Source organism: Mirounga angustirostris, unplaced genomic scaffold (genome assembly GCF_029215605.1).
Source record: "Mirounga angustirostris isolate CCGP_5_RB_7025 unplaced genomic scaffold, mMirAng1.0.hap1 SCAF_1, whole genome shotgun sequence".
NCBI lineage: Eukaryota > Metazoa > Chordata > Mammalia > Carnivora > Phocidae > Mirounga > Mirounga angustirostris.
Window position 1 is genome coordinate 41,834,152 of NW_026991709.1, and position 19,917 is coordinate 41,854,068.

At 34.8% G+C, this 19,917-nt stretch overlaps 1 protein-coding gene across 1 annotated transcript in view; it reads right to left on the reverse strand.

The window, feature by feature from the left end:
* PROS1 (protein S) overlaps positions 1–19,917 on the reverse strand; it is a 63,144-nt gene that overhangs the window by 18,619 nt on the left and 24,608 nt on the right. Inside the window, exons 4-10 of the mRNA XM_045902697.3 lie at positions 17,125–17,211; positions 14,348–14,470; positions 14,118–14,249; positions 11,051–11,176; positions 8,308–8,429; positions 5,526–5,641; positions 2,532–2,721 (exon numbers count right to left, since the gene is read on the reverse strand). Coding sequence (XP_045758653.1) covers positions 2,532–2,721; positions 5,526–5,641; positions 8,308–8,429; positions 11,051–11,176; positions 14,118–14,249; positions 14,348–14,470; positions 17,125–17,211 — 896 coding nt within the window. The remainder of the gene's footprint in view (positions 1–2,531; positions 2,722–5,525; positions 5,642–8,307; positions 8,430–11,050; positions 11,177–14,117; positions 14,250–14,347; positions 14,471–17,124; positions 17,212–19,917) is intronic.

Below are 19,917 nucleotides of genomic sequence, written 5' to 3' on the forward strand. Positions count from 1 at the left end.
TATATTTGCAGCTGCCTTCTTGAATTACGGGTAATTGTGTATGTGGGTTCTCATTTACAACAACGAACACAGTCTTTGAAGAAAAAAGGGAAATTTATGCATGGGTTCTTCTTATATGCAGAGCCATGATTTTATTTACCTAGGATTTAGCAAACTACTTAAAGACATTTAGCAGTTTGTTCATCTGCCCCAATATATTCTCCAAGTATCATAGTCTCAATGACAGGTTATGCTAATTACCTAAAATTCTGAATAGATTTCATGCTCATGCTAATATAATCAAACATGTATTTAAAAACAACTTTTTTGATACATATAGTAAAAACTATAATTTTTACATGGTGTTTTAAAATTTTGCTCTGTTTAATAGTTCCAAGAAATATATTAAGGCTGCCATGTTGAACCAACTGGTAGGATGGAAAAATAGGAAACTTTCCCCTACCAAAGAACTTAGTTGTTTTCTGCTTATATACTGGGTTCCTATATAATAATACATTTTAGGAAGGATTTCCTTGTTAAAGAATTCAGAAAATTGCTACCTAAAGTTTTACATTTCAGAGCATACTCATATACAGATTCTGTTTTAATTTTTCCATAACTCATTGTCAAACTCTTGGCACCTTATCTATGTCATGACTGCTCCATGATTGCATCTTATTAAATTCTTACTACTAAATAAAGAATAACTATTATTCCTTTCCCACATGGAAGGAAGAAAATGGAAAGAAATTAACCTGTGAAGATAATGATAGGTATTCAAGTTGTATTACACAACATAAATTGATCTGACCAGAAGGAGGAGATTTTATTCCTCACTGTAGGAGTAATAAAAATAATTAGTAAATTCTCTTCTGTTTTTTTAAATGGGAATCTACCACTTAGGATTAATTTCACCTAAAAATAATGCAAATACAAAGTTAAATGGGCTAAACCAAAATATTTTTCTACCTCATATAAAAATCTAGAAGAAGGCAGTCCAGGGCTGGTATGATAGTATGATTTCTTTTTCTTTTTTTTTTTTTTTAAAGATTTTATTTATTTATTTGAGAGAGAGAATGAGAGAGAGCACATGAGAGGGGGGAGGGTCAGAGGGAGAAGCAGACTCCCTGCAGAGCAGGGAGCCCGATGCGGGACTCGATCCAGGGACTCCAGGATCATGACCTGAGCCGAAGGCAGCCGCTTAACCAACTGAGCCACCCAGGCACCCCGATAGTATGATTTCTTAAAGTCTCCAAGAATCCAGGCATGCTTCAGTATTCAATTGCCATTGCCAAAGTTTTATTGCTGTTATTATTATAAAGACAATAGTTTTTTAGAGCAGTTGGGGGAAATCGGAGGGGGAGATGAACCATGAGAGATGATGGACTCTGAGAAACAAACTGAGGGTTCTAGAGGGGAGGGGGCTGGGGGGATGGGTTAGCCTGGTGATGGGTATTAAAGAGGGCACGTACTGCATGGAGCACTTGGTGTTATATGCAAACAATGAATCATGGAACACTACATCAAAAACTAATGATGTAATGTATGGTGATTAACATAACATAATAAAATAAAATTTAAAAAAAAGAACGGATTATCTGGATCTAATATTTTTGGTTTGTATTTTTTTCTCTAGAACACAGAGTGCCTATTCAATATGCAGATTCAGTCTTCTTTAGTTCTGGGCATTTAAAATTATAATAATTAACATTTGTTGAGTATTTACTATGTACTTTATGCATTTATCCAACAAATATTATTAGAGATCTATTGTGTGCCTAGTGCCCCTCACTACTGGGAATCGAGGGGCAAAAAAAAATTCAGACAAAATTTCCAACCTCGCTGAGCTTGCATTCTAGTCAGGGAGGATAAAAAAGAAACAGCACAACGGAGCCCGATATGGAGCTCGATCCCACAACCCTGGGATCATGACCTGAGCTGAAATCAAGAGTTGGACACTTAACTGACTGAGCATGCAGGTGCCTCTCCCTTCAATTTTGCTGAGAATCTAAAAATGTTCATTTCTAAGCACTCTAATTGGTACTAGCTAGTGTATACTGTTTGTACAAGTTGATTATCTATATGCTAATATTTTAAAATTGCGTTAATTACTATATGCATTACTCTTTTTATGTGTATTTCTATGTTACTATATGTATTTCTCTTTCATTTAAAAAATATGGGTGGCTCTTCAGTATGGCTGTCCTTGGTCAGTGGTATCTTTGCATAAGCTGTTATGCCTACTAATAATCCCTAACCTATTGGAGAGACACCACTAACAGCCACTAAAAAAGGTAAAAAGTCAAAGATAGAGAAGTCCAAGCAAATAATTGAAAACAATTTCAGTTCCAGGAAATCCTAAATATATTATGTGAGGTTATCATTTCTCAGAGGCTATTTCAAGGATTTACAGTGTATGGGATATGCTTCATACAACATCAAATAAATCCTGCTCCATTTAGATTTGGTATCAGTATAAAAATAAGTTATTAATGATGTTAAACAAACTGTGTCAAAGTAGGGATATTCTTTGTGAAATATGCAAAACCTACCATATTCCATTGACCGTCATTAATAACTTTGCCTCCAGTTGTGATTTTGGTTGTAAATTCATTCTTAAACTGAATTTCAATCCTTCCATCACGAAGTGCAATCAGGAACCAAGCTGAGCGGTCAAGAGATTCTGCATACAGGATAACACCTTCTGAATCATATGTCCGGAAATCAAATTCGGCTGAAAATCTAAATAATGGACAAAGAGAAAGCCTTAATAGAGAAAAATGGAAAGCCCAATAATTATTCTTTTTCTCTTACCCTAGCAAACAGCAGTATGTTGAAAGAGCCAACTATTTCTTTCTTTACTGGAATTAAAGAGTAGGGCAGAATTAGACTGTTCATGTGTTATCTCTGGTTCCATGTGTGTTTAAAATCAAGTTATTATATTTTCTTGCTTATTCTTGGAGTCTTTTCCCCCTGTGAACAGATGCTTTGGTAATTTTTCATATTTTTTGGCATTTGTTTTGAAGGCCCTCTTTTAAATGCTGGAATTTATACACATGTACAAATATTAGATATATTCTATCTCTCCTGGAGCTTTTTATACACTATATAATCTGACATTTTGACATTAAGATTCCTATTTTTTTTTTTTTGCAGTGTCCATAAGTGATTAGTAAAAGATGTTACAATTTCATGATTGGTTTATACATCAAAAGGCCCATTTTCCCTGTAATTTCATATATGTCAGGAAGGAATCACTCACAGAGATATAGACAGCATATGGATGACTGCAAGTATAATTAAGCCTTCATATGTGGTAAGAAACGTAAAGTAAAAAACTTTAAAATATATCTGTTAGCTTGATTTCAAAAGCTCTCCAGAGCTCTAATTGTATAAATCACTAAAGCACATGAAAGGACAGCTTGAAAGCTGTAGTCTAGCCATGTGCTTGGGGGTATCTGAGCTCTGGCAATGACTGTTGCTATTAAGACCTAGATACATGTGTAGCTGTTACAGGGGAAGAAATATCTTAGAAATGCTGGATTAAAAAATAACATGTATTGATTAGTGCCCTAATGACACTGTAATGAGAATCAGCATTAACATTTCCAAGAAACCAGAAAACCAAATGATTGAAAAAAGACAAACATGGAATAGAAAAAATAGTTGTATAACTATTAGTCACTTGAGTTAAGCTAAAATAAAGGTAATTTAAGCTTTTTAAAAAGTCAGGACTTCAGGTAATTGCCAAGTAAGGCAAGAAAGAATCCCACAGCCTTACCTCCTAGTAATAGTAATAGGGGCACCATATACAACTTCTAACTTCAAATGGAACAAAGAAAGGCTGATAAAATAAATTTTTTCATCTTTAGAATTCCAAAGAAATATTTAAAAGTGGTCATGTGGGGTAAAGTATGTTGGACAGATAACAATGTAGTAGTAATTGACTGAATTAAGATTATTTTATTTTTTTTATTTTTCATTTTTTGCTTAGGATAAGGACCTCTATTCTCTTTCATAACCACCACATTTTGCTGATGTCAAACATGTATTATCTTGTCAAAACCCAAATCTGTGTATGCTCAGGATCTTCCAGAAGTTGATCCTATTATGGAGGTAATTTCCTTCTCTTTGCAAAATCATGCTAACCCAGTAATACAGAGTTGTGTTCTGCGTCTTTCCGTCTGGAATATTTCAGCATACATTGGGGAACAATTCATTCTTTCTCTGAAGTTTTGTAGAATGAAAAAGATGAGTGAATTTGTTAACTTTAGGATAGAATAAATGTTTGATCATTGGAAACAGAGTTGCAAGAATTGGCAAAAAGGAGGAGAAAAAAGCAACAAAGCACTGGCTGTTCTTTGTGTTGCTTACTTACCAAGTGGCAGTTTCTAAAAAAATTCATCAAGCTGTACATTTAAGATATGTGTATATTTCTGTATATGTATATATGCTATACTTCAATAAAAAGTTTAAACTAAATAAATAAGGAACAAATAAATAAATACTGAAAAAATAATTATTTGATCCAATGTTAGAGCCCAAACTGTTGTGAGTTGTCAGAACTGAATCGCCCTGAACATGCCTAAGTGTGTAATAATTAACACTTTTCTCTCTCATTCTCATTATTCTCTTAGCAAAGGAAATGTTGTCTCCAGTCTATGTCACTAGATAATAATATTTGCTCTGAGATGTTAAAAGGGAAAACCAGGTCTTGGTGGATAAGGGTATTGAAGGAGCACAATTATATCAGTGAATTTTAGAATACAGTTCAATGTTCCTTAATGATGCGATTTCTATGAATTTAATTGAATTATTTAATGAATAATCATATATCTAATGAATTAAATTGTATGTATGCATGCTTATCTAATTAAAATATTTTAAAATATGGACTCTATAATCAGTCACAAATACATTTCCTTTCCATTATTCAACAAAATTCCAATTTCTTTTTTCTAGTTCCAACAATGTATGACTCTGAGAAAATATGGTAATTAAAGTAGAATCATGACTCCAGAATACAACTATTCTTTCCATAGAGGCAACCTAACTGTAGGAATAACAGAAAAGATACTCAGTCAACTAAAATCATGATGTGTTTTTTTAAAATACCACCTAAGCAATCTTACGAATTTTCCTTAATAATTATGTATATAACTATATTCTAAAAGCAATACTTTGAGTATTTTCTCATTACTTAGTTTTTATAACACGTATGAAGAAGAATGAAAATTTCACAATTATATTAAATCTACTTTCCCAACTTCTTAGTAAATAAATATTCACTAGAAAAGGAAGAAGGATAAAGGTAAAATGATCATTGGGGAAGGTCAGCCTAGAATGACCTTTAAATGATTTTAGCATGACAATTACATGTGTGAAGGGGTAAATCAACTTTAGTGTTCCCCAAGTCATCTGATTGATAATATCCCTAAATTATCTAACTGGAAATGCAATTTTACACATTTCAAACCTTTTCGGTCACTTATCTTCTGTCCTTACCTGCTTACCTCTAGAGATTATCACGGACATTGGTACCTCACCTGGTGATTTCCGGCAAACGAAATTTTAAATATAAAGCCACGCCTACAAATTGCTCTGCCAAGTAAAGTAATTCATAATTTTTGTCAAGGTTCAAGGGAAGGCACACTGGAACAGCCTGGAGAAAAGGAAAGAAAGCAAAGAAACAAAATGCATAGGTTATTACTTGCTGTTTGTGTCAGGTTAGGCATTCCTTTCTCTGATTCCTAATGGTCTTGTCAAATGTATCCTCTGTGATACGTTAATTAAATTAAGAACAGCCTTGGTAATAAAGCAACATCCTTTTCTTCCTTATATAGTCTATCAGTATAACATCCCAGAACACGTGTTTTAAAAAGTCTTGCTCATTGTGTGTAGCTTATATTTTTGTCCTTACTATTTCCTTTGCAAATCTCAGCCCAAAACACAACCGTTTTCTTCCAGTAACAACACATATCTCCTTAATTAACTGCAGCTCTGATGCCTTCTAAGAATTACATTGGGGAAAAAAAAATTTGGAGTCAGAAATCATGGAAGAATTAGTATACCAATAAGTAGCACCTCAGACATTCACTCATTCATTTATTAAGAAAATTTTTCTGAGCAAAAATGTATAATCTAGATAATGAAGGTGAGGTAAGGCAGCTGAAGGGACTCTATTTTAGAAAGTCTCCATTTCTGCTGTTTTCTTGCTCAGCCCTATTTACTCATGTTCTGTATTTCACCTCGCATCTGTGTAAAAACCAAAGAAGCTATGTTCCCACTCCAAGGGGGAAACAAGAAAGTTAATCCTTCTCTGAGTTCTGTCCTAGGCCCCAAACATCTGATAACATCTAAGAAGACCCAGATCCCAAAAATATTCTAGGACATTAGCTTCAAACAAACCTCAGCTGACATTGGCATCAATAGCCCCCACCTTCGATGATTTATTAAAATAACACCTATTGCTCACCTATCAATCACTTGCCTTTGATGGGACCCTACCCTGGATTCCTGGAGGAACACACACCCTGGACCCCTTTCCAAAGAAACCCCTAGCCCTAGATAATAAAGAGACTCATCCTCTTTTCCTTTCTAAGTCCCCCAGACACTCTGTCTGCTATACTCTGTCATTCACACTATTCAATAAACTCCACTTTCACTTTCCCTGGCTCACATTTGATTTCTATCCTGTGGGAAGCCAAGGAACCCCTTGGCTGGTCCTGTGGGAACTCCCCTACCCCATCTCCCCAGGTTCTCAGACTCAGTCTGCCTGCATCAAAGGAGATGCTAGAAATTCTAGATGGGATAAATATAAATTAAGATACCATGTTAGTCTCCAAGCAATTTGCAGAAAAAGTGATTCAGAGTCATTAAATTTAATATCAGGTTTTTTTTTTTTTCTAAGAGTAAAAGCAAACATTAAAACAGAAAGCTTTTTAGGGATAAGTTCTTGGGCATACATATAGGGATATTCGGGGGGGGGGATCTGTGTACATGGCACTGTATTAAATCAAAGTCCAGAAACAACATCTCATTTCCTCTTAGAATTTCAATAAATCTATTCCAAGGTAGATGATGATGTGTAACTACTACAAATACTAAAATAATAAAAGATTAAATTACAAAATAGACATTCACACAGCATGGCATTCAATTAAGTACAGTTGGAGTTACTGCATATGCCAAATATCTCACCTTACCTTCCTTTACCAAGTAGGTGGCATTTATTGAATGTTACATTTTTGGACAGACACAGTTTTGTCCTAGTAACAGATACAGAGGTATGTGAACACACATGATTAAATCACCATTTAGGTGGGTTTTGTTTTGTTTTGTGTTTTTACTGTCTGCCTCATAATCCTGTGAAAAAGAATGCAACAGTTGGACTAAGAATCACTAACACATGATCCTGATATACAGGGAAAAAAGCTTCAGATGTTGACCTATTTATTTCAGTGAAGGAAAACTACCCCTAACATTCAATTGTTGGGTCAATTATGAACTAAATCCAAGTAACTAAAAGCAAGTTTGAGAGATACAGATTAACAAAACTGACCTCTCTGAACTTTGATATACTTTTAAACCCCACTAAATTCTAATCTGACAGTTATTTCCACCTGAGATTTTATGAGCACTCTTTCAAGTACCGACATGCCAAAGTGCAATCACACTTGTCAGAGTGGGATAAGGAAAAATACACAGAGGAAAATGTTTCTGCTCAGGTTTCTAGGTAAGAATTTTTTTCTCACAAAGAGAAGTATAAACCTCACCTTTTTTAAAAATTTTTAAATAAACATACACATTGTACTTTGTAAATGTACAGCCCATACAGATGAGCACTTTCTGAACTACGACCCTGCAGTTGGGTTTTTTAAACCTAGTCACTAATTATCCCCGATATTTATACCTTACATGACCAAAATTAGTAATCGGATTGTGACTCACAGCCTGCTAGACCTATAGCAATTATTATAGAACATCTGTATTTTCCTGGGGCACCTGGGTGGCTCAGTCAATTAAGCGTCCAACTCTTGATTTTGGCTCAGGTCGTGACCTCAGGGTCGTGAGACGGAGGCCCTCGTGGGGTTCCCTGCTCATTAGGGAGTCGGCTTGAGATTCTTTCTTTCCCTCTCTCTCTGTCCCTCCCGTGCTCACTCACTCTCGCTCTCTCTCAAAATAAATAAATAAGTCTTTTAAAAAACTGCATCTTTTCTTAAAAAAAGAACATCTGTATTATCCTGACTTACCCAGCTATGTGGAAATAAGTACACCAGTCTCTCATTTTAGAAAAGAGATGGTAAGTTTAGCATTGCAAAATGTTACCTCACAGCTCTTGTGATCTTGGGCAAGTTTGAATCCTTTTTTCCCATCACAATAACAAGAGTAACCTCCAGGGTAATTGACACAAAGTTGAGCACACATGTTCTCAGAGCATTCGTCCACATCTGGGGTAAAAGAGAACATAGATCTTAATATCTTCTAAATGTTCAATCCAATAGGAGTATTCTGATTTTAGTATAAGATAATCAATGATAATAAGGGCGCCTGGGTAGCTCAGTCGGTTGAGCATCTGACTCTTTATCTCAGCTCAGATAATGATCTCGGGGTCTTGAGATCGAGACCCGCATCAGGCACCATGCTTAGGGCTGAGTTTACTGAGATTTTTCTCCCTCTCCTTCTGTCCCTTACCCTTCTTGTGTTCACTCACTCTCTCTCCCAAATTAAATAAATAAATAAATAATCAGTGATACTAGATTCTTAGCAAAAGAATCTCTGTGACATGAAATCACATTTCAACACTTGGCATGGGAATTTAAATGGGTTACAAGTGTAATTTTTATTTACACAAGTGAAACAACAAATTTAATATATAACTTTCAGTAATAAATAATAAAAATATAACAACTATACTAATTTTCCAATTTTTGAATTTGAAGGAAAAAAGACTGAGAGTCTCAAGGCAACTGTCATTTCTAACTAAATGAATTCCATTGAGATTGCCTTCCAATTGTTTGCTTTGACAAAAGAAAAGGAAGGGTAAGGAAGGGAGAGGAGAGGAGGGGAGAGGAGGAGGAGACAGGGAAGAGAAGGGAAGGGGAAAAAAATCCCTTTTAACTGAAGATTAATATAATCAGGTATTACATAATATCAAGAACATCTGACATTCTATAATGCAGTGGTTAATAGTGACAAATTAAAGGATGTATCTTTATTTCTTATCATTTAAAAAAGAAAAATAAACCTCACTGTGCTATTACATCTCATATTGTGAAATCTATATAGCCCCATATTTTGAGAAAATCATACTCGGAAAGTTGTAAAAACATGCTTCAGCTAAAGTCTACTTCAGAGCTACATGAGATCCTTGATATTTTCAATGCATGCACCCTGCAATCTTTGAAGATTCACAAGTACATAAATGCAAATATTAGTAGCATATAAATTCCCCCATAAAATGTCTCATAATACAACTGCAAAATTAGTGATCTCTTAGCATTAAAATTAAATTGCAGATAATTAAAGTAATATGAATACTGTACCTATGTGTCATACATACATCTTTTTTAAAAAAATCTGTCATTCATTGTATAAAAGTACAATACACATGATGAAGTTGGCTAATAATAACTCTGAATATGACCATAGTAATTTCTATCTGGAGTTGTGGGAGAACAGAAATGGTGTGTGGAGGGGATATTTTTTGGTGAGTGCATAGGAGGTAAAACATCAAAATATCAACAGAAGCAGATATATTTGAAAAAAACCTATTCTAAAATTACTATTGATTTAGGCAAATTCATAGAGACAGAAATTAGATTAAAGGTTATCTCCCAAAAAGTAGATTCAGAAAGTAGATTAGAGTTTGGGGGAGGGAGGAGGGGAAATTTATTGCTTAATGGTTATAGAGTTCTGGTTGGGATGATGAAAAACTTCTGGAAACAGAGAGCAGCAATGGCTCCATAACCATGTGAAAGTAATTAATGCTACTGAATTGTACCCTCAAAAATGGTTAAAAGGGTACATCCTATATATATATGCATATGTATTTGTATATATATTTGTATATATATATAGCCATAATAGAAAATCACTATTGATTAGTTTTAGTCATGATATTCAATTTATCTTGAAATGTTTAAAAATTAAAAGGAGGATATGAGATAATTTGCATATATATCTATGATAAAAAAAAATCTCCCTAATACCTCCATGCTACATGCACACCTGGCAGCACTCTTTTGGCCAAATGAGTCCAAAGGGTTCTCCCAAATCCACAGGCGCTGAGAGTACTCATCAATACTTCTCAAATTTCTAGAGCTCAGTTATCATTTAATTATGATGAGATTTTTCTTTTATATGCATTTAATTATAACAGAACTATGTCATTTTCTATTTAAGAATAAATGACATACGGATACAAGCACAGAAAATTATCAAAAACTTAGTATAAAACTGAATGTTTCTTTTTTTTTTTAAGATTTTATTTATTTGTCAGAGAGAGCACAAGCAGGGGGAGCAGCATGCAGAGCAGGCAGAGGGAGAAGCAGGCTCCCTGCTGAGCAAGGAGCCCAGTGTGGGACTTGATCCCAGGACCCTGGGATCATGACCTGAGCCGAAAGCAGACGCTTAACCGACTGAGCCACCCAGGCGTCCCAAAACTGAAGGTTTCTAACCACCCATGTAACACCTATGTGATTTTTAAATTTGTCTTTCTTTGATATATGTATGTTTTTCCTTCCAGGTTGAAATTCTTTTTATCTTTGAATATTATTTAAATGATGTGAAGGTATGTTTATTTTGCTTTTATCATACATGGGAGGTCTCCGATTCATACGCAGCTTAGAGGACAAACAGAGTGCATAACTCTAAACCTAAAGACCATGTGTCTTACATACTTTTACTGTGGAAGGAGGCCAACGACTACCCAACTGGCCAAGCTGTATCATGGAGCTTGCCATCTTAGAAAATCTAATTGTGGATGTCAAACAGAACCAATGCTTCTAATCTCAAATCAAGGTTCAAGCCCACCCTCTCCACCATTAACATGATACCACCACAACTCTACCTCCACAAGACTTTAATATGGGATTGTATCTGTAGCCTTCAGCACATTCGCATTCAAAGTCTCCTGGGATGTTCTTGCACACAGCTGTGCCACAAATGTCTGGCATCATAGAGCATTCATCCACATCTATAAATGAAACCAATAAATTAAAAAAAAAAATTTCCCATACCAGAGGATACTAGCAAAGAATGCCTGATTTGTGTTTCCTGGATCTAGTTTAATATATGTAATGAGACAACAGAGTGGCCTGGGAATAACAAAATTTTAATTCTATCATCAGGTTTTAGTTTGCTAAACATGATTTCTCCATACAAACATATAGGGAATGTGATGTTTGCTATGTTCTTCATAGTTATGTAAAAGGAAAGGGCTTTTAGTTATTTTCTTATCTGCCAAGTTGTATTACATGAATAAATGGGAGAAAAGATTCACCATATTCTTAATATATATCTTAAATACATGTTTTTGAAATATGTTCTTAAGGTAGATTCACTCTGCATTATCACAAATATAAAAAATAAAAATGAGGTGGCTCATCAGTCATGTCTTCCTTTGGAAATGGACAATAGCTCAATCAGCATACTATTACTGTTGGCTAAAGTATTCAAGAGTGATTCAAATTTAAAAAGGAATTGAGTAAGGTCTCTAGGTATTTATAAAATTCCAATACAAATTTTAGTGCTAAATTAATATCCAGAAATTTCAGATGCATTTATTATATTACATGGTAGAGTAGGAAACAAAATACTGATTGCAACTAGTCACTAGATAAAAGCATCTGTGAGAAAAACAAAACAAGTGACAGAAATAGTTCAATGGAGATGTAATTATTAGTGAACTTTTCTCATCTGTACCCTCTGGAGACAGACAAGTTCAGAATGGAAAATATATTTTGTACTCTATAAAATTGAGAGTTTAATTTTTCCACAGACTAATAACCAAAATTTCAGACACTACTCTATTTTAAAAAGCATGAACAGAAATAACTGAATCAATTCCTATATAAGGGAATCCTCCTATATCATGACTGTATCAATGTCAATATCCTGGGTGTGATATTGTATGACAGTTTTGTAAAATGTTACTATTGGGGGAAACTCCACAAAGAGTACATGCGATCTCTTTCTATAATTTCTTACAACGGCATGTGAATCTCCAATTACATCAAATAAAATATTCATTTTTTTAAAAAGAGCTATAAAAGCTATATTTTAAAAGAAAGTGAAAACATATGACTAAAATTATTTGGTTTGAGGCATATTGCAGAGCACTATTTAAATCATATGAGTTCAAGTTATAGTACATTGATTTTATTACTATACACTGACATCTAATGTCTGATGAAAAGTTTTATTCTTGCATTGTAGAATAAATTACTGTAGACAGTTACTGGCAACTTGATCTCAAGCATATCCACATCTTGGCAAAGGCCCTATTGTAATAGTTGTATACATATTCTTCTATCACCTAGTTCATGGATAAAGTCTGTGTAAGTTAAGTATACAAGAAAATATTTTGTGGTCATCAGGGACATTCTTATGTGTAAGAGGACTTTTTGTAATAATTTATATACATGTATATTAACTCAATGGATAAGAATTAAATACCTTTTAATTAAAAATATAAGTCACAACTTCTTTAGAAGAATAGACCACTCAAATATTTAAATGCAGAAGTATGAATGGATATTACTTGCTTATAGAATGCATATGGTATCCTGCATTATGTTGGTTTTCTATAGTATTCTAACAGTATTGGTATTCTCAATTTCTAACCTCAAACAGACCTTGAAGTAGGCAGACAAGAAAGATGTATGGTCACAAATTGGATAATGGTTTAGGAGAAATTGTTAGTTAATGTAGTTCACTTCAGAGTCATTTAACTGAACTTTAAATAATATTATAGTAAATTATACTATACTAAACACTATAGCACAGTGAGGGACAGAACATCCCTTGAATATGAATTCAATTTGGGGATTTCCCAAAGCAGATATGGATAGAGTTGAACAAGGACACTTTATGTTTTAACTTACTATATTTTTGCACCTCATAGCAAAAAAGGAGAGGGACAAGTAAGGTGGGCGGGAGGGAGGAAGGAAGGAAGGAAAGGAGGGAGAGACAGAGGGAGGAAAGGAAGAAAGGGAAAATTATTTCCATTTTCTAAAGGCAAAACTTAACTCCGGCTGGAAAATTTCATTTTTAGTCATCCACATGTAGCACAAATATTTGAAGATTTAATTACGGCAGTTAAAACAGTCAAATAGGAAGGAAATAGGCAGAGGGGAAAAAAAGTCAAAATTGGAGGGAAACATAAGGACAAAGAAAAACAAAGGAAATACACTAGTAAAATGACTTATTGAAAAGCTAAACTTTAAAAAAAAAGAAAAGAAAAGCTAAACTGACACGGATTATTTAAGTCTGAAGAGAAAAATAGTTATGACCAATGATATATATGAGAACTGTATAAAGAGAAAGTATATGTATAAAGACAAAGAAAACTAATTCTTCATCTTTCCCAAAACCACAACAGGAGATAAGGTGCAAGAAGAAAGGTTTATATTGGATATTTGACAGGTATATCTAAAAGGAAATATGAAATATAGTGGAAGAGGTTATTAAGGATTATGAGGGATTACTTTGTATAGCTGTTTATCTTATAGAATAAAGGAAATAATATTATAGTGTCTGAAAAAAATAAAAATAATGATTTTGCAAAGTCCCCAGTAAGCAAGGACTTGCACTGAAACTTCACTTTATCACCTTTTAATGAAACTCTTTATTCAAACGTGTACATGCACAAACAACCACACACAGACAGTAAGAAAATAGTAAAATACTCAATAAATAATAAAATACAATAAGAAAACAATGAAAAATTCCATAAATAACAAAATAATCTATAAACATTAAACTAAAAGGCAGTCCCTTAGTATCACAAGGCTTCAAGGTGGGTAATAATGTATATTTATTACAAGCACTTATAACCAGAGAGTCCAAAGAATTTCCTGGGGAAATTCCTCTAACCGAACTTTGCTCTCACATAGTAAATGCCTTCTTGCTCTTACCTTTGCAGTCCTTTTTATTTAAAAGCATAAAAAAACCACTTTTACAGGAACAGTGGTAACTTCCAGGTGTATTATCACATATCTGGCTGCAACCTCCATTTACATTTGAGGGATCTTTGCATTCATTTATATCTAAGAAGGGAAAAATAAATTATTTTTAAAGCAATAAGCCTTTGGAGAACTTTCCAGGAGGCCAATCCAGATGAGTCAGGTGGGTTTAGTAGACATACCATATTCACACTTGTCTCCTTGCCAACCTGGTTTACAAATGCAAGTGAATCTAGCTTGACCATCTTTGCAGCTCTTATATCCATCTTCATTGCATGGCAGAGGACTACATTGGTCTGGAATGGCTGAAGGAGATAGACAGTTATTTAATTTTTACCACATGCCATGGTAAAAAAAAAGAGTTATATACCCTTTAATAGAAATCCTGTGCACGGAGCCTGTAATCAATGAAAAAAATTACAACTCCTTCCTTCAAAATACTTTTTCATAGAAAAGTGAGTCCATTGTTTTTTCCTCTATGATCATTAGCCTTGTTTCCCAAACTCCACATATGAGTGAAACTACATGGTATCTGTCCTTCTCTGACTGACCTACCTTGCTCAACATAATACTCTCTAGCTCTATCTACATTGCCACAAATGGCAGGATTTCATTCTTTTTTTAAAAAGAGAGAGGCAGACCAAGAGGTCAACTCTTTTTTCTTTTTCTTTTCTTTTTTTTGCTTAAAGACTTTATTTACTGTCAGAGGGACAGAGAGAGAGAGCGCAAGCACAAGCAGGGGGGAGGCAGGCAGAGGGAGAAGCAGGCTCCAACACTGAGCAGGGAGCCCAATGTGGGGCTCGATCCCAGGACCCTGGGATCATGACTGGAGCCCAGGGCAGACACTGAACCAACTGAGCCCCCCAGGGGTCCCAGGCCAACTCTTAACTATGGAGAATGGGCTGACGGTTGGCAGAGGGGAGGTGGGTGAGGGGACGGGTTAATGGGTGACGGAAATTGGGGGGTGCACTTGCTGTGATGAGCACCAGGTGTCGTATGTAGGTGTTGAGTCACTAGACCATGCAACTGAAACTCATATTGCACTGTATGTTGGCTAATTGGAATTTAAATAAAAATTTTTTGAAAAAAAAGTGAGTCCATTAGACAAATCTTTGTAATTATTTTGCAAAAGGGAACTACTTTTATATTTGCAAATATATACAACTATACAATATATACAGTATATATTTACAACTGTAATTTGCTATTTTCATATAAATTGCCTTATTCGATCCTTAAAACAATTCAAATGTGGTAGGCAGAACAAATAAAACTACTCAGTATCAATACAAAAAAGAATTTGGGACTTCCAATTTGGGCTAAGATGAAGTAACACCAACTAGATTTATCTTCCTGCCTTAAATAAATACAACTCTGCTCAAAATACATAAAACAATGGTTTCCAGACACTGGGCAATAGATAGCAGAGTACTGGTGATTCCTAGAGGAAGGCCATTTTGTTCATAAAATGTTACAGCACTTTATCACCATCTTTAATGATATGCCCATTTGTGTATTTATGGTTTCTCTCCCCTCATTAGACACAGCAATGGTCTCTTGGTTCCTGCACATTTCCACCTGTTTCTCAAGTCTTCCTAGTTAACTCTGCAAGTTCCTTCTAACACAGTCCCTTTTGCTTAAAGTAGCCTAAGGAAGTTTTTGTTACATGTTAAAAAAAAAAAAAAAGTTTCAAACCTAACCAAACCCTAATTACCAGATTTTCAACATATGTCCTCATAAAATCAAGTTTTTTGAAAAGTGCTAATAAAATTAGGTATTAGTTAAAATTCTAGAAGACAAGCTAATCAGCAAATTATCAAATTATTTTCATATCCAGGACACCTGGATGGTTCAGTGGGGTAAGCGTCTGCCTTTGGCTCCGGTCATGATCCCAGGGTCCTGGGATCGAGCCCCACATCAGGCTCCTTGCTCAGAGGGAAGCCTGCTTCTCCCTCTGCCTGCCGCTCCCCCCTGCTTGTGTGCACTCGCTCTATCTCTCTGACAAATAAATAAGTAAAATCTTTAAAAAAATTATTTTCATATCCTCTGGTAAATTAAAAAATAAAGTATGGATTAAATATACATGTTCAGGCAAACTGTTTTACTTGCGTAATTACAACCAACTGAAAATTAGAAAAAATTCAGATAAATGAATATTTAGATAATGCCAATGCCACATGTAAAACATTCACTAGATGAACCTCCCAATTTACACATTGCCATTTCACCTTTTTGTCTTTGACTCTCAGCTGGGAAATTGGGAAATTAGAGACAAATAATCTACCAGAGTTATCAGTAGGCCCTATATGAACTTCAGAGGGAGAAGGCTAATTCGATATTCTAACATTTTTCACATTTATATGATTGATGACAAAAATCAGAAGAATAAACATGGCTCCACTTTGACCTATTAATCAACTGTATACATGGTTATGCAACAACATCTAAAATAAAGCTGTGGGCGGGCGCCTGGGTGGCTCAGTTGGTTAAGGGACTGCCTTCGGCTCAGGTCATGATCCTGGAGTCCCTGGATCGAGTCCCGCATCGGGCTCCCTGCTTGGCAGGGAGTCTGCTTCTCCCTCTGACCCTAACCCCTCTCATGTGCTCTCTCTCATTCTCTGTCTCTCAAATAAATAAATAAAATCTTCAAAGATAAATAATAAAATAAAGCTATGGGGAATAAAATTCTGAAGTCAAGGACCTAAAGCTTAGTAAACAAGGAACACTGTTCAACTTAAACATTAGGTGGAATATTTATTTTGAGTAAAAGAGCAGCATTTACATTTGAAAAAAAAGCTTTCAAATGATTTGAGAGTATCTCCTTGCTAGGCACACAACTCTTATAGGACTCATTTGTTGATTTTAAACATTAGTTATGTTTACATAGTGTATTTTATTTACTCGCAGGTTTTTACTTTGTTTGGTTTTGTTTTTTTCAATGGATGATAGAGATGTTTACCAGTGACACAGCTCCTGAGATCAGGGTGAGCATCAGTGGACTGACGTGCAGCAGTGAACAATCCAGCTCGGAAAGAGCCAAGACAACCTGTAATTACAAACAAATGTAATCTTTTTAGAGTAGATACACTTACTTCATCCGAAATCATGGCGGAGGTAGAAATTATCGAAAGTGATAGAATATTTATCTTCCTGTGGATTGACAGGATTAGGCATTCAAAACATCATCCCTAAATATTTCCATCCACATTTTTGAAAAATTAATAATTCTACACGCAAGATTACAATAAATACAGAATCATGAAAAACAGGTTTGTGGAAGCTTCTTTTGGAGAAGAACCTTAAAGAAGTGAAAAAGATCTTAGATTAACAGAAAAATTTATTGGCAAATAAATCTATGCTCTTAACTCTGCAGCAGAGACCTAGAGTTACCCTCAAATCTGTAGACCAGAGTCTAATTTAAAAGTGTCTATAATTAAGTCAATAGATTAAGTTAGTGTTTCTGGCTGCTGCAGGCAACTTCTAATTCTCCCAGTGTTGCAGAGAGACTAATATAATAATATTTATATAATGCCTCAATATTACAAAGTAGGTTTACTTCATTCATTTTATTCCTCACTATAACTCTGTGAAATTAGATACAGCAATCTGGCAGCAAAAACAGCTGAAATAACAGATACTTATATACTTTAACTAGGAGACATTTAGTGTCAATAACATTTCTTAATAGTCTCTGAAGACAACATTATTGATAGATAGATGCAGATATAGATACATCACTTCACTGTACAGCTAATCACAACTTACTAAAGAAGTGGTATTTTGATTATCTTTTGCCGAGTAAACAACCCCCAAAATTAGAAGCTTAAACAATTCCTCCATTTTGCTCACAATCTGTGGGTCAAATATTAGAAAGGGTTTAGTTGGGCTCTTTGTCTCTGTTGCACATAGAGTCAGCCAGGGTAGACGAGATTGGAAGATCCAGCTCTCAGATGGCTTTTCACTCACATGGCTGACAGCTCAGGCCCCTTGGCATCTCTCTCTCCACATGTGGTCATACTTCAGGGCTTCTCAATGTGGTTGAGTTTCTCTTAGCATGCTGGTCCTACAGTAGCACTTCTTTCACGGCAGCTAGCTTCCAGGAGGAAGAAAGCAGAGGCTGCCAGGCCAAAGAAGAGGCATTTTGTCACCTGCACCACAGTCTATAGATCAAGGCAATCCCAGGGTACATCCAGATTCAGGGAGCGAGGAGGGACTATATGTTTATGATCACTCCATGCTACTGCATATAAGTTATTGCTTCTAACTTTTTGCTTGTTAAACTTTACTCCATTGCAAGCAACCACCATTTTTATAATGCCCTCTACCCATGAAAGATACTTAGATTGCCCCCAACTTCCCACCTCTACAAGTTGAACTGCAATGGATATCTTCATGCATGTATCATTAGTACATGCGTAAGAAATAGATACTGAAGAGGAAGATACAGAAGGGGTTTCAGGAATTGTGGGATCATTAGATAGGCAGGTCCTCTGTGGCTCTCCAGAGGTGCCTTCCCACCAGAGAGCATAACAATTTCTATACCTTGGCTTTCAGAAAATTTTTGCCATAATAGGCAAATAAATGATATCTCATATTATTTTTCTGATTTCTAGTGAGATGGAGTATACCTTTATGTCATTTAAAATTTTTTTTCCTCCTCTGAAAATGTTCCTTATTATTTATTAACTATTCTTCTATTGGCAGTTATTTATTGTTCAGGTGGGCTTGCAGAAATTTAAACATTTATGAATACCATCTCTCATTCTGTTACCTGTCTCTTAACCTTATCTTTTATGTCTCTTTTAAGAGAAGTTCCTAATTTTGTTGTAATCAAATTTACCAATTATTTTGTCTTATGGCTTGTGCATTTGCAGTTTTTTTCCATGCCATTGATTACAAAGATATTATGTATTATTTCTTTAATTTCATGGTTTTGCTATAACATTTTTTGTCTTTATTCCAGCTAGAATACACCATTACATTTGGTGGTGCTTAGGAACTCAAATTTATATTTCTGATTAGAGTTAGTCAATCTCCCCCACACCATCTTCTCAACAATTCAGTGATTTGTGGTGTCGTCTTTATCAAATATTAGGTTGGCATATATACATGGGTCTGTCTCTGAACTCTCTCGTTTCATTAGTCTCTGTGTTCTTCTGACAATATCATATTGTTTTCTTTCTATAGCTTTGAATTATTAGTATTTGATGAGGTGTTTCTTCCCTTTACATTTTTAAATGTTTATTTAGACATGGGTGGACTTCTATTCCCTGATTTAAATGCTAAAGTGAACTTACTGAATTCTTTTAAAAAATCCATCTGGAATTCTAAATGAGATTGCTTTTAATATATAGATTAATTTGGAGAGAATTGCTCTCCCTACAGTATCACTCAATCAAGAACATGAAATGTCTTTCCATGATTTCAGTTCATCCTGTATATTCTTAACTTGAGTTTTAAAATTTTCTCTGCAGAGGTCATATGAGACTTGTTATAGCAGGAGGTATCAGCTTTTCATTTTCGACTGGACTGTGTAAAGAACTACTACTGATTTTTATAGGCTAGTCTTAGAGCTATCTAAAAATCCTTTATGTGTTCTAATATATTGTCTATGGAGCCTATTTATTTCTAGGTATATCATCATATCAATTATAATTAATGACAGGTACATATTTTGCCCATGAGCTATACAGTTCTGTTTATTTTTCTTTCCTTATTGCATTGGTTGTAACTTCCAGTGCTTATCTTCTTA